Below are 12423 nucleotides of genomic sequence, written 5' to 3'. Positions count from 1 at the left end.
AAGGCATGTTTACAACTGAGGGCAAACAGTTGACGCACATTTGCTGCAGTTAAACATAACTCGAATGCCAAGCATAATTCTTATCTAAGTACAGCGGACTTTCGTAGAGTATCCAGCAGAGTTTTTGAGTCAATAAGATAAAAGCGCAGCCAGTAGTAAAAGTTGAAATGTAAATGGAGCAAACAGAGTCAGGAATGTAAAGAAAGAAACAAAGAGAAACATTGCACAATTTGAAATGATCAAAATGTAGCCGTTTTGACTATTTGTTTTTACGTTCTATTTATAAAGACATCAGAAAATAGAAGTAGAGCGAACAAACGAGAAAGAAAGAGATGGCGAGAAGAAGATATAGTTGCAGTTGCAAACAAAAGTTTAGTTGAAGAAATTTTTGAAAAAATCCTTTACTAATTTGTTTCTTCTATTTTTAAGACCCGAAAAACCGTGGGAAACTTTTCTGACAAATTTCAAAGTTTTCCGGATTGACGCATGGTATGCGTCGTGATACTTTTTCAAGTGGCATGAAAGCATAGCATTTTCCGCTGAAAACTAATATCGTAAAATAGAAAATCTAATGAAATTTATAAATTACTCACCAAGTAGAGCAACAGCTGCGAACAGCGTTAGCCATTTGTGGCATTCGTTGGGCATCATCATCATCATCATGATGTAGGCCGTCTCGGTAGTCTCGTCTGGGTTATGAGTTTTCCGGCTTGGGGTTGTATCGATTTTATGCGAAAAACACAAAACACCCTTTGGATGTGAACACACGCGGTTAGTTAACTGTAGACGCCCGGTGACTCAGCTGCTGCAATGGCAGAAGGAAAATATTGTGAGGTTTAGGATTAGTTTAAATATTTCAGGTCTTATTTGATAGATATAGTAAAAGAAAACAAAAACTTTGCTGTTGAAATTACATATTATACACCTATATATACACCTATATTAATTACTTTTCACTTAGATCTATCGATTTTACAACAACAACAGCAATGAGACCTTACCCAATGCTAATGAAATGCAAGTAATTTGATTAGGCAAACACAACAACCCCCAAATGGCAACCCTTTAGTAAATAAAATCCCAACCCCACCAGCTACCTGCTGAACGTGCAAAATTTGCTTTGCGAATCGTGTAGCACAGTGTTAAATAATAAAGCTGAAAGTGGCTCAAAAAGGCGTGGCTGTCTATCAATCAAAGTGTGTCTGAGTATTAGTGTGTGTGAGACCCTTAAAACTCATTTGATTTGTAAACTCAGCTCAAGTTGTTTGAACAAAATTAAATACCGACAGAGGCAAATGGGATTGTTAATTATTCTAATAATATAATTAATAATTAACTTGTGAGTTAATAATTCATTATTAACATTTTTAATAAATATATATTTTGGTATAGGATAAAAAGGAAAATTTATAATTATTATATTGTATTATAATAATAATTAATTATTTATAAAATTGTAATTCATTATAAAAGTTATGAAATATATAATAAAAAAAATATTATAATTTCTAAAAAATATTTATAAAAAATTATTTAATTTGTAGATGATTTAATAGATTCACAATATATTATTATAATTAAAAATTAATTAATAAATTATTCAAAAAATTTATAAAAATACTGCATAAAAATATATAAAAGTAAAATATAAGTATTAGAATATTATATTAACAAATTATTTTATTTTTTATAATTTCACATTTACCAATTATTAATTTAATTACACTAATTTCTTTTAAAGTATTTCACTAAACCCTTATTTTTAATAATTTCTCATTTTTATAAAGTTTAGTTTTTAATTTTCGAGCTTTTTCTTTTATTATAAATATAAGCTTAAATCTCTTCAACTATAAAGTGCACTAAGCTCTGCTTTGTCTTTCATCACCACAACACATCGCCCGCATCTATATGTAAATCCATCAAACTGAAACGTGCCAACAATTTGTCCACAGCTGCCACATATGGTAGTCGAATTAGACCCGCAGACTTGCGACAACGCCAACTATTTATAAAGCTATACAAACTATCAGCAAAACAATGCATATAGGAAAAGGGAAGCACACACAGACAACGCAGCAAACTAGCTGACTGGGGAATAGTCAATACTCTTAAATAGGAATTTATATTTAATAAAAGTATTTGATGAAATCTAGTTCATATGACTTACAAATAAAATGTATATATAAATATTTTAAAATAAAATAAATAATAATAATAATTAATAATAAAAATATAATACAAAAAAAAATATAATATTTAAATATTAAGTATAAAAAAAATATTAATAACGAACATATAAATTAGTATTAAAAAAAAAATAGTAATAATATAGAAATATATACTTTTATCTACGGTTCTATATAGAGTATGCATATAATTTTATATTCTATTTAATTTTATTTTACTATGAAGGCAGCTTAAACTATATCAAGCTAGAGCCACATCATAAATAGCAAATGATTTGGCTAAAATAAAAGCTCCTCAGGTAAAACTATAAGTATATAAATCTGTTAAGACTTAAGTATTATTAGTTTTAAATTATATAAGTATATATAATAGAAAACATTTATAAAAGACAGACAGTAAAGTATATGATAAAAAATATAAACATGAATTATAATTTTATACTTAAGGATTTGTATTGAGTTGTATAGATTAATTAAAGCCTACTTTTTGGCCACATTGACACTTTTTTTTAAATTTATTTATTTATTTATTTTTTTTTTTTTTTTTTTGTTTATTATATTATTTAAACAGGCTTTTTATTTTATTTTATTATTACACATTGACACTTGGAGCTTAACTTAAGTAGTGCTTAAGAAAACTAGTTTTTCGATTAGAAATCTATTGACAAAACACCTATACTTTACAGTCTATATTCCATTTTTATTAAATATATGCGTTTATTAAAAACAAAACCATAAATTGGGGTTTTCAATTGGTTCTTTTATAGCTCGTTACACATTTCATTTGAGAACTGGAATGCCCAGTGTTAGAGTGGAGGGCAACTACTGTCGATGTGGATGTCATTAATTAAACCTCAAATGGGCAAATGGGCAGCAATGGGGCAATAGACAATCCACTTCGATGTCGTCTTGTGCCTGCTGTCAACCATAAAGTAGTAAACGTTCCTCCCCCACACAGCCAAACATTGGCGTGCTTTAAAAATGAAGAAAAAAAACTAAGACTAGCAGGAAGTCACGATTTCACACATACATAAATATATCTATATAAATACGTAGATGTATGTACATATGTATGTGTATATCTATCAATTTCTTTGGTCTGTCTGGCTGTGACATATGTCGCTTATGAACTTGCCATAGATACGGCTCATGGACATGGATATCCACATGGAGTCTGTCCATCCGCCTGACCCTCAGTCACTCCCCGTCCGCCCGTCTGTCTGTCTGTCCATCTGGGCATGTGTCTTTGGCTTCTAGTAGAAGTTTACATATATATAAACGAATTTCATAGACAATTTGTTTGCTTTTTAGCACTTAATTAAAACTTGAGTGCAGTGTGCCCTGACAACAAATGCTCCAAGCTCTTTATGATTTTTCTTAGCAGTGTTTTCTGTTTTTTTATGGCTATCTAATGAATTTTACTATTTGAGGAGGGGTTGAGCGACGCATGCGCAGCAGCAGCCAAAGTCGGCACGTGGCCAGCCATAAAGGGAGGATCGGCCAGACAGAGACACCCTGTCAAATGTTAGCTTTCAAATAGGTTTAATGAACTTTACCCGAGGGTAAACGCAAATCCCTTTGACAAGTTTTCCTCTTGGCTTACGACGCAGTTGCGCAGCTGCGCACTCGACTTTGGGGTGGAACAGAGTAAAAGTAAACAACTATTTCATATAATTTCACAGCTCACAATTGTTCATCTGATTAGAGTTTTGAATTAATGATATTGCTACGCAGTTTCTGTATGTTGTATTTATATATATACATATATATGTATATATATATATGTAAAGCAGCCTCTATTCCTCACAATTTCCTTCTACAAGATTCTGCTGCGAATTACAATAATTAAACATATGCCGCAAATTGCGCGCCTCAATTTGAAAAACATCTGGTAATCGGTCAACACCCCAGCCATAAGCATTTGCGATCCCATATATAACTCAACTATATCTTCTTCTTTCTCTATTAAACTCAAAATTTTATAAATAATTTGCAAATTGTATATGGCCTTAATAGCATATTTATAGCATAAACATGGAAATTAAAGGCATATATAGCAATAAATTACATCATAGATAGAAAGAGTTAAAGACAGAGAGAGAGAGAGAGGGAGAGAGAGAGAGAAAGAGAGAGCGTGAGTGAAGGAGAGATACATATATTTATGAGAAAGATGTTAATACGTTTATGGCTCCACAAAAAACTATGTATATATGAACATACATATGTATATATCATAGCATAAAAATGAATAATAAAAAATAAAAATAAAAATGAATTATTCAAAATAACAGCTTCTGAAAGATCAACATAAAAATAAATATTCCTAGACATCAGAATTCAAGGACTGAAAATTCTAAACGAATAAATAACATATTCATAGTGATCTACAGTATTAGTCATAGCATAAATCGGAATATATCACAAGTTTGATATAAGAAAAAAAGACTCTCAACAACTTTTAATTTGATATACCAAAAATTCAAGAACTTTAGTCAGCTAAAAAATAATAATAATAATAATAATAAAGTATGCTGTCAATTGAACAAAGAAATTGAGGACCTCAATTAAGTGTGATCAGATCCGGCTGTGCCGCTCAATCGCGTGGTAAAATCAACGAATCACAAATTTTATTACTCATTCTTGTTGCTCGATTTCCGTTCGGTTGGCAACTAAAAAACATAAAACAAAACAAGAGCAACAAAAGGAAATGTCTGTCTGGCTGCATTAGGGTGTCGGCCCAATAAATTTTTGCAATGTTTTCCATTTTTGTACATCAAATTCAAGAGGGGACGAATGGCTGCTTCGCAAAGTGCACTGGCCCAATGCAGGGTCAATTCGCAGCGTTCGTCATCGGCAGCCAAAAAAAAGAAAACCAAGCAAACTGAAAAAAAAAACCGGAAAGTAGCGTCCATTGTCCAGCTGCTGCATGCTGCATGTTCAGTGACCCATTGGACGCTGCTTGCGGCGCCTAATTGAGATTCAAGTGCACTTTGTCCGTGTCCGACTGCAGCAACCAGGAAACTTTTGTTCAATTATTTGCTTAGCGCATTGCTCATTTTAGCCACAATCAATGTTTGCTATATGCTTGGACTGGTGCAGGCTTAAGAGTGAGCCAGATATATGTTTTGGTTCACCCTAGCCTGGGCTTGAGTTCGCCAACAAGTTGAAGATGCTTAAAAATCGATACGTCTTTAAATCAAAGGGCATGTCTGCAGAGCCGAAAAAAAAAACTCCGCCTAGCAACAGGACAAATGCACAGGACTGAAAAAGAGAAAGGACCTGCAGACAGACAGTTGAGACGTGGGACCAAGGCAAAGGCAAAGGCAGAGGCAACAACAGCGCGCAACACTTGCAAAATCAAATAAAGGAAACTACGGCAGCTGCACGGGTTTCTGCCGGGACTTGGGATGAGTGCGTTATTTAGCAGGGGTTGCTCTCACACAAACGCACACTCATACGCACGCACACGCACACTCGCACACATGTGCACAATGAGGCCTGCGTATGTGTGCCACATGGAAATTTCAGAGGATTTTAAAAGATGCTTCAAGACAAAGTATACTGAGCCCATGGAGCCTAAGCCTGCTGCCTGGCTATGGAAAAACTACCTGACACAGACAAAGGCAGCTTAGGCTGGTTGCACACACACACACACACATGCACACAAATCAGAGTTGCTTTCGCAACTGTGTGAGGCGTAGAGCGCATGCGCTAAAAAAATTCACCAAGCAATGCACAAAAGGAATTGGAAAAATCGCAAATTCTAAATGAAAATCTTCGAAACAAATGCTAGAATTATTCTAGAATTTAACAGAAAACATGAAATTTTATATATCCAACAATGCTTTCAAACTTTCAGCAGTTTAAAGGCCTTTGACAGCGACTGTAAAAAGCGCACGGCAAATTCTAGGCAGCGGCGCTATGCCCGCACACACCCTTTTGTGTGTGTGTGTGTGTGTGCGTGTGTGTATGTGAAGTTAACAAAGTTGATTCGCTAAAGCGAAAACTTTAGTTTTTTGGCGAAAAATCAATAGGAAGCTGAGCCAAAACCAACAAACTCATCTGGCACAAATGATGCACAGATTATCATATCATCACCGACTGCAGCTTGGGGCTCCCTGGGTGTTGTGGGTGTTGGCATCGCAGTGCATGTGTGGGCGTGGATAAGAATTACAGCAACAACAGCAGACAAAAGAAGATGTTGCCAGACAGTTGCGAAAAATACATTGAACTGTTTGTTGTCACCTACCGAACTGATGAATTGATGAATTGCGCTGACTGCTGATGTTAGTTAAGGTGGAATGTGCACAAAAACACTCACTAACACTCACTGAGTGGCAGTGTGAGCAAATTGTAACAGGGTGCCACTAATCCACTGGGGTGACGACTCTGCACAATAACTGCTGCACAACAAACACACTCGCACTCGAAACACACACACGCACGCTGGCCGTTTTTTTTTTTTTTTGGCGCTGTGCTCTGCTTTTGACACTCGGCTGGCTGTAATTATTTATTGCTTTTGCATTTTATTTTAACTTGAATTTGGCGTATTCACAATTCACGCTCGCACACAGCCGAAGCGCGTAAAACGTTAGAACCACCACCAGGCGAACCGGTTTGCGGGGGTGCGAGTACCGACCGTACCGTAACCGTAGCCTAAACAATGCACACACACAGGCGCACTCTGATAACGCAGACGTAAATTCCGACTCCAATACGTTCGACGGTTAACGTTCGACAATCCAAACCAGACTGAATTGCCTCTCTGTCTGACAGTTGCTCTGGACCGACCGGCCATTTTGGTTTGGCACTCTCTTGCCGCTCGCTGTCAGTGTGTGTGTGAAGGGGCATTTGTTTGGGAAATTCTCTGGGATATTTTCAGGGGACACCTGTTGATATTTTGTTGTGAGTGAAGGCAGCGGGGAAATGAGCTACTACAGGTTTGCTATTGTTAGGAATAAAGTAAAATATAATACTATAACATTTTAGAGTGAATGTGCTGAAGCGGGCGTATAAAAAGTGGCATCTATTCTTATATATTCTTAGTCAGCAGCACATGTGAACACAAGCTGTGCTGTGTTTATTTACTTTGATGCTGACTAATTACTGAATTGTGAGAAAAATTAGCGGAAATATAGAGCAGATGAATTGCTTTACAAAAGATATATATATTTTTTTTTTGTTAAAATATTTTTATTCGGAATATGAATTTGAGCATATGCATATGCAAGCATCTTATAATTCTTGCATTGTAAATTTGAACAAAATTAAACACAACCTAAATTCTTGTAACATTTGTAGTAGGAGTAATTTAGAGAAACACTGACTTTAATATATAGTATATATTTATAACATAAAGGTAGTAATCTTAAATAGAAACTGAGTAAATGCGCTGATAAGGAATACCAAAAGTTCTATATATCTAGGTCTAGGGGTAATCAAATTTGGGGAAGACATTTAAATATGCTAAACAAAATGAGTAAACTTAAAACAAAAATAGTGTAATTGCGACTTATAAGGTTAACTTAAATGCAAATTGTATAACTAAAATTAATACATATTCATATTCATATGTACATAAAACAAGAGATTCGAGTGCTTAAGTAAACAATTTGAGCGAGTTAATTGCGATTTCCATTTGGGATTGCTGAGTTTCGAGTATTTTTAAGTAACAATTGTCAAGTCTTTAGATTTGCCAGTCGAGGAATCTTTATGGTTGTTGTAGACATTTAAATACGCCAGAAGTTAGATGTAGATGAATACCTTGGTAAGTCTATTGAAACAAGTCTGTGGACGTATTCGTTCAGTACATATATATATCTATCCATATCGGGTTGAGCTTGTCATTATAAATTATAATTGTACATGTTGAGTATTTGAGAATAAGAGCAGTGGGAGATAGAGAGGTGCCTCCCGACGCCAGTCATTGCATCTGTTCTCTCAGCTGACTTTCGCCTGTATTGCGTGCTTCTCTCACGCTCCAGAGAAAAGAGAGAACTAAATTCGTCGACGTTTTTGTTTTTCTTTCAGTTTTTGCGCGTCGCATCTTGTATGATGATCTTGTTTTTCTGACGCGTCACCTTTGTGGATGTCGGCGCGGGCATCAGACGTTTCAGCTGATCCTGGTTGATGGTGGCCAGTGCCTTCTCCTTGCCCTTGGCCGATGCGCTTGTGGTTGCCGTTGTGGTCGTGGTGGTGGTAGTGGTTGCCGCCGTGGTTGTCGTCTCAATGAGCGCCGTGGACTCGTCCGCCGTCGAAGATGAGCCAGCTGCAGCAGCCGCCGCCGATGCATAACGCGTGAGCACCTGGAACTTGGCAAAGATATTGCGTCCGCTGCTACGCTCCTTGTCCTTGTACTTGTCCAGGCCAGCCGCTGTGGGTTTCGCCTGTTGCGCCTTGAGCATTGCCTTATTGCTGGCCGCCTTGTAGAAGTCGAGATCGTAGTCAAACTCACTGCTCGTGCCCTGGCTGGTGGCAGGCGCTAGAGCACGATCGCCATAGCTGGCCGAGCTGGCCGAGGTCTCTGCCGCCAGATGACGCAGCATTAGCGTCAGCTTTGTCTCGTGCTGACGCTGCAGCAGCACCGCATTACGCTCGCCCTCCAGCCGTGCCTGGCGCACCGCATTGGAGAGCACGCGCTCCTTCCACTCCCAGGCATCACGCTCGCGCTCCAGCTGCACCAGCTGCTGCTCAAGCTTTCGCGACGAGTCTCTCAAATCAATGACCTTGACGAAGTACTTGTAGAGCAGCGTGCGCATCTCCTCGGGTGAGAGCTTGTTGAGTCGCGCCATCAGCATCTGCTCGCCCTTCTCCCGCTGCTGGCGCTCGGTGGACAAGTCGATGGACTTTTGACCGCAAATGAGCTCGTTCTTGAACTCGATGGCCTCGTCAATGGCCATGATGGCCTCGTCGCACTCGAGCAGCTTTCGCTCTTCGCGCTGCGTCAACATTTTGTCCCGCTTGAGCTTGCGATCCAGCATGCAGCGTTGCTCCAGCAAATGGTCACGCGTTCGCCTCAGATTGCGTATCTCGTGGCGCAGACTCTCCTGTTGTGCGGGGGACTTTTCGCCGCCATCCCAGTGCTCCAGATTCTCCGACTTCTCGCGCAGTATGTGATCCAAGTGAGTAATGCGAGCCTGCACCGCTTTGAGCTGATCTGGATTTGGTTCCATTTTGACTAGTGTCGCCTCCTTCAAGCTCTTGAGCTCGGCCTCCAGCTGATCACGCAGCTTGCACTCCTTCTTCAGCTTCTTTTGCACCTCCTCGATTTGTTTGCGTGACTCGGCAACGGACTGTTGCAGTTTCTTTAGCTTCTGACCACTCTCGCCGGCAATGTGCTTCATCGAGCTGAGATCCTGCAGGCGCTGCTCAATGTGCGCTATAATAGCGTCCCACCGTTCTATTTCCGCTTTATCCTTGCCCTGCACCAGTGCTTTGGCCAGATGCTTCTTAGCCTTATCACACTCCGCATCCAGCTTGGCCTTCTTCTTGTGAAAGCGCTGCTTGGCATGGCTGCGCGTCTCTCGGTTCTTCACCAGCTCACTAATTATGTTCTGCTTGAGCTGCATCGTTTGCTCGATTTCCTTCAGCTGTCGCTGTCGAGCCTCGATCTCGGCATTCAGCTTTCGCATCTTCTTCTGCAGTTGCTCGACGGGACCGTTGGCGCCAGCCACGCCAGTCGCATTACGCAGTCCGTCGCTCGCGCCTGCTGCATTGTTGAGTGGATCGAAGTCCGCTGGCAATTCAGTGCCCGTCGTCTGCTGCGAGGCAACACGATTGAGCATGGCCAGCTCTGCGCTACTCAAACTGGCACCGGGCTGTATGCTGCGCCGACGACCTGAAAGCCATTGAACGAGAGAGAGAGAGAGAGAATGAGAGTCATGCATATATATAGCTGTATATAATATACTTACCTCCCACGCTAAACTTTCGCTCATCGCACTTTTCAGGCTGTGGCGCTGGCTCTTGGGCTGTCTGCTCCCGATCTTTGTCCTGGCTCTGCATGACCGCTTTGGGCTGCTTGAGCATAAATTCCTCATGCTTGGCTTGAATGAGCGCATCCGTTTTGGTGCGAAATTCATCCATGAGGCTTTCGAGCTTCTCAGCTAGATCTGGGCGCTGCGACTCATTGTCGGTGTCATTATCCGAATTTTGCTGGCAGGAGGTTTCCGGCTCACTGATAGACTCCTCTGGCTCCTCCGCCTCCTGGATGGGCACTAACGGCTTTTGGTTGCGCAATGCTTCGCTGGAGCTGAGACATTCTTCGCACTCTTGCTTTAAGAACAGCCACTCCTCAATTTGCTCCTTCTCCAGCTCCGTTATTGCATTCGAGCTCATTAATCTGTGCATGAAAATTATAAATAACACTTCCAGGAAGGATATTCGTTCAGTTCACTTACTTGGCGAAGAGTCCCTCTGCATTGGACACCAGTTTGAACCACTGACTGGCTGCAAATTGAAGTCCGAAGTTGTCCCCGTTGGGCATGGCCACGGCCGCCATGAGAGCCGCTGTGCCAGCTGCTGCTGGATCATGCGGCAATACCTCCGGCGATATAGGAGTATTGTCATCGGAGAAAGTATTCATAATGACATAGTTGCGTACGCATTGCACCTTGAAGCCGAACTGCAGATTGCCCAGTGTCTCGCTGAGATGCTGCTCCAGCGGGGAGACACACAGAATGACTAAGGTCTGAGCACGACCACCGAACGAGTCTTTCAGCAGAGTGGTTAAAGTGGTTTGACCGTAGGGAATATTGCCATTGACACCATACATAATGCTCGGATCAGTCAGAGTGTTGACCACCTGTTCCAGCATCTGCAATCCGGCGTCACGTGGATGTCCTGGTGGCGGCTCACCCCAACGTTCGGTGGCGCACAGATCTGAGAAGCTAGCCGTTGAGAGACGGTGCTGAATCAGACCCTCCTTGGACACCCACTGCTGCTCCAGGGTCAGTGTGAAGAGTGTGTGTGCGGGTGACTGCTGCTTATTGCTGAGACCCAACTGCAGCCAATGGAAAACATCCTCCACCGTGGTGCAGTGCACATTGCCCATGCCCAGCAAGTCGCGGATTTCACCATTGCATATCTCCACAAAGCCAACATTAACGGCGTATGTTCGATCTACAAAAATGCAGTCATTAAATAAAACGTCCATCATATCGATTTGTCTAGCAACTCACCTGCGTGCGCCGCAATGTGGGTAAAAATCTCCCGTACGCAACGCTGTACCACGCCCTGATCCGCCTCGCCATAGACACACTCGAAGCCATGTCCATAGAGCGTGTAGGTTTTTCCAGTATTGCGTTGCCCATATGTCACCACTGATGCATCGAAGCCCTCCAGAAACAAGCTAATCAGTGGAAACACTGTCTGGTGGTACACCTGACTCTGTGTGGTGCTGCTGGGCAGCGCATGTGTCACAGGCACAGTGTGAGCACCCACCTGTATCAGACCCGCCGCAATGCTGTCAAGGGCCGCACCACCGGGCAGTGCGCTCGGCAACCCCAGCGCCGATACAGCGATTGGTATGGCCTGCACGCAGCAGCCACTGGCATTGCAAATATCTGATGGCACTTCATTTGTATTCAACTGACTGGCGTCTAACTCATTATTGCCATTAGCGTCTATTGCCGTTGTTTGTAATGTCAATTGCGATGGTGACGGAAGTGGAGGAAGAGGCGGGTTCAGGTTTGGGGAAGACGGCTTTGATTGCGGTTTGTCTGCTTCTGCATCGCCATCCTCCGGCGCTATATACTCCGGCTTGTGTTCAAGTTCTGCGTGGGGATATATGCGTACAGCCACTTGTATCGGTATTTCCATTGTTTGTTGTCGCTTTGGCAACAGTTTTTCACTTTGATTTTTGCATTTTTGTATACAACTCGCGCATCTTAAAAATTATTGCAAATACTGTTGAATCGATATTGCTGCGCACTGACAACAACTATCGATGCGAGACACAGACAGCATATCGATAACAATCTTTATGGTATGTTATTTAAATTCAATAAAGATACCAATATAACAGATACCAACATTTTCGCATAGGCTAAAATAATTCTAGTAATATTATTAAAGACTTCGTAATAACGTTAATGCAAAAAAAAAATAATAATAATAATAATAATAACAATAAACTTACAATAGAGGCAGCAGGCAACTTTTAGAAATATAATAATAAAATAACAACAACAAATCGTATTGAACTTATCACTTATTATTTTAACTATCGTCCAATATC

General features: G+C 40.6%; 2 protein-coding genes across 51 annotated transcripts in view; both read right to left on the bottom strand.

Moving 5' to 3' along the window:
• LOC6580205 (Down syndrome cell adhesion molecule-like protein Dscam2) overlaps window positions 1-6948 on the bottom strand; it is a 74497-nt gene extending 67549 nt beyond the window's left edge. For 49 of the 50 annotated variants that reach the window (XM_044011055.1, XM_044011058.1, XM_044011083.1 and 46 more), the window contains exons 1-2: window positions 6436-6947; window positions 594-805 (exon numbers count right to left, since the gene is read on the bottom strand). In XM_044011055.1, coding sequence (XP_043866990.1) covers window positions 594-663 — 70 coding nt within the window. In that variant the 5' untranslated portion in view covers window positions 664-805; window positions 6436-6947. Of the gene's footprint in view, window positions 1-593; window positions 806-6435 lie in introns of all 50 variants that reach the window. The other variant, XM_044011082.1, reaches the window with a different exon arrangement.
• A 548-nt stretch (window positions 6949-7496) lies between these two features.
• On the bottom strand, window positions 7497-12134 carry LOC6580204 (kinesin-like protein costa). The gene is made up of 4 exons (XM_002006026.4): window positions 11366-12134; window positions 10586-11306; window positions 10100-10527; window positions 7497-10023 (listed from the first exon to the last, which is right to left on the bottom strand). Exons 1-4 carry the CDS (start codon window positions 12003-12005, stop codon window positions 8213-8215), a joined length of 3600 nt encoding a protein of 1199 aa, XP_002006062.1. The 5' UTR covers window positions 12006-12134; the 3' UTR covers window positions 7497-8212.
• Between the last annotated feature and the right edge of the window lie 289 nt (window positions 12135-12423).

The sequence above is a fragment of the Drosophila mojavensis genome, unplaced genomic scaffold (assembly GCF_018153725.1).
Source record: "Drosophila mojavensis isolate 15081-1352.22 unplaced genomic scaffold, ASM1815372v1 contig_80, whole genome shotgun sequence".
NCBI lineage: Eukaryota > Metazoa > Arthropoda > Insecta > Diptera > Drosophilidae > Drosophila > Drosophila mojavensis.
This window is presented reverse-complemented; position numbering and strand designations above follow the sequence as displayed.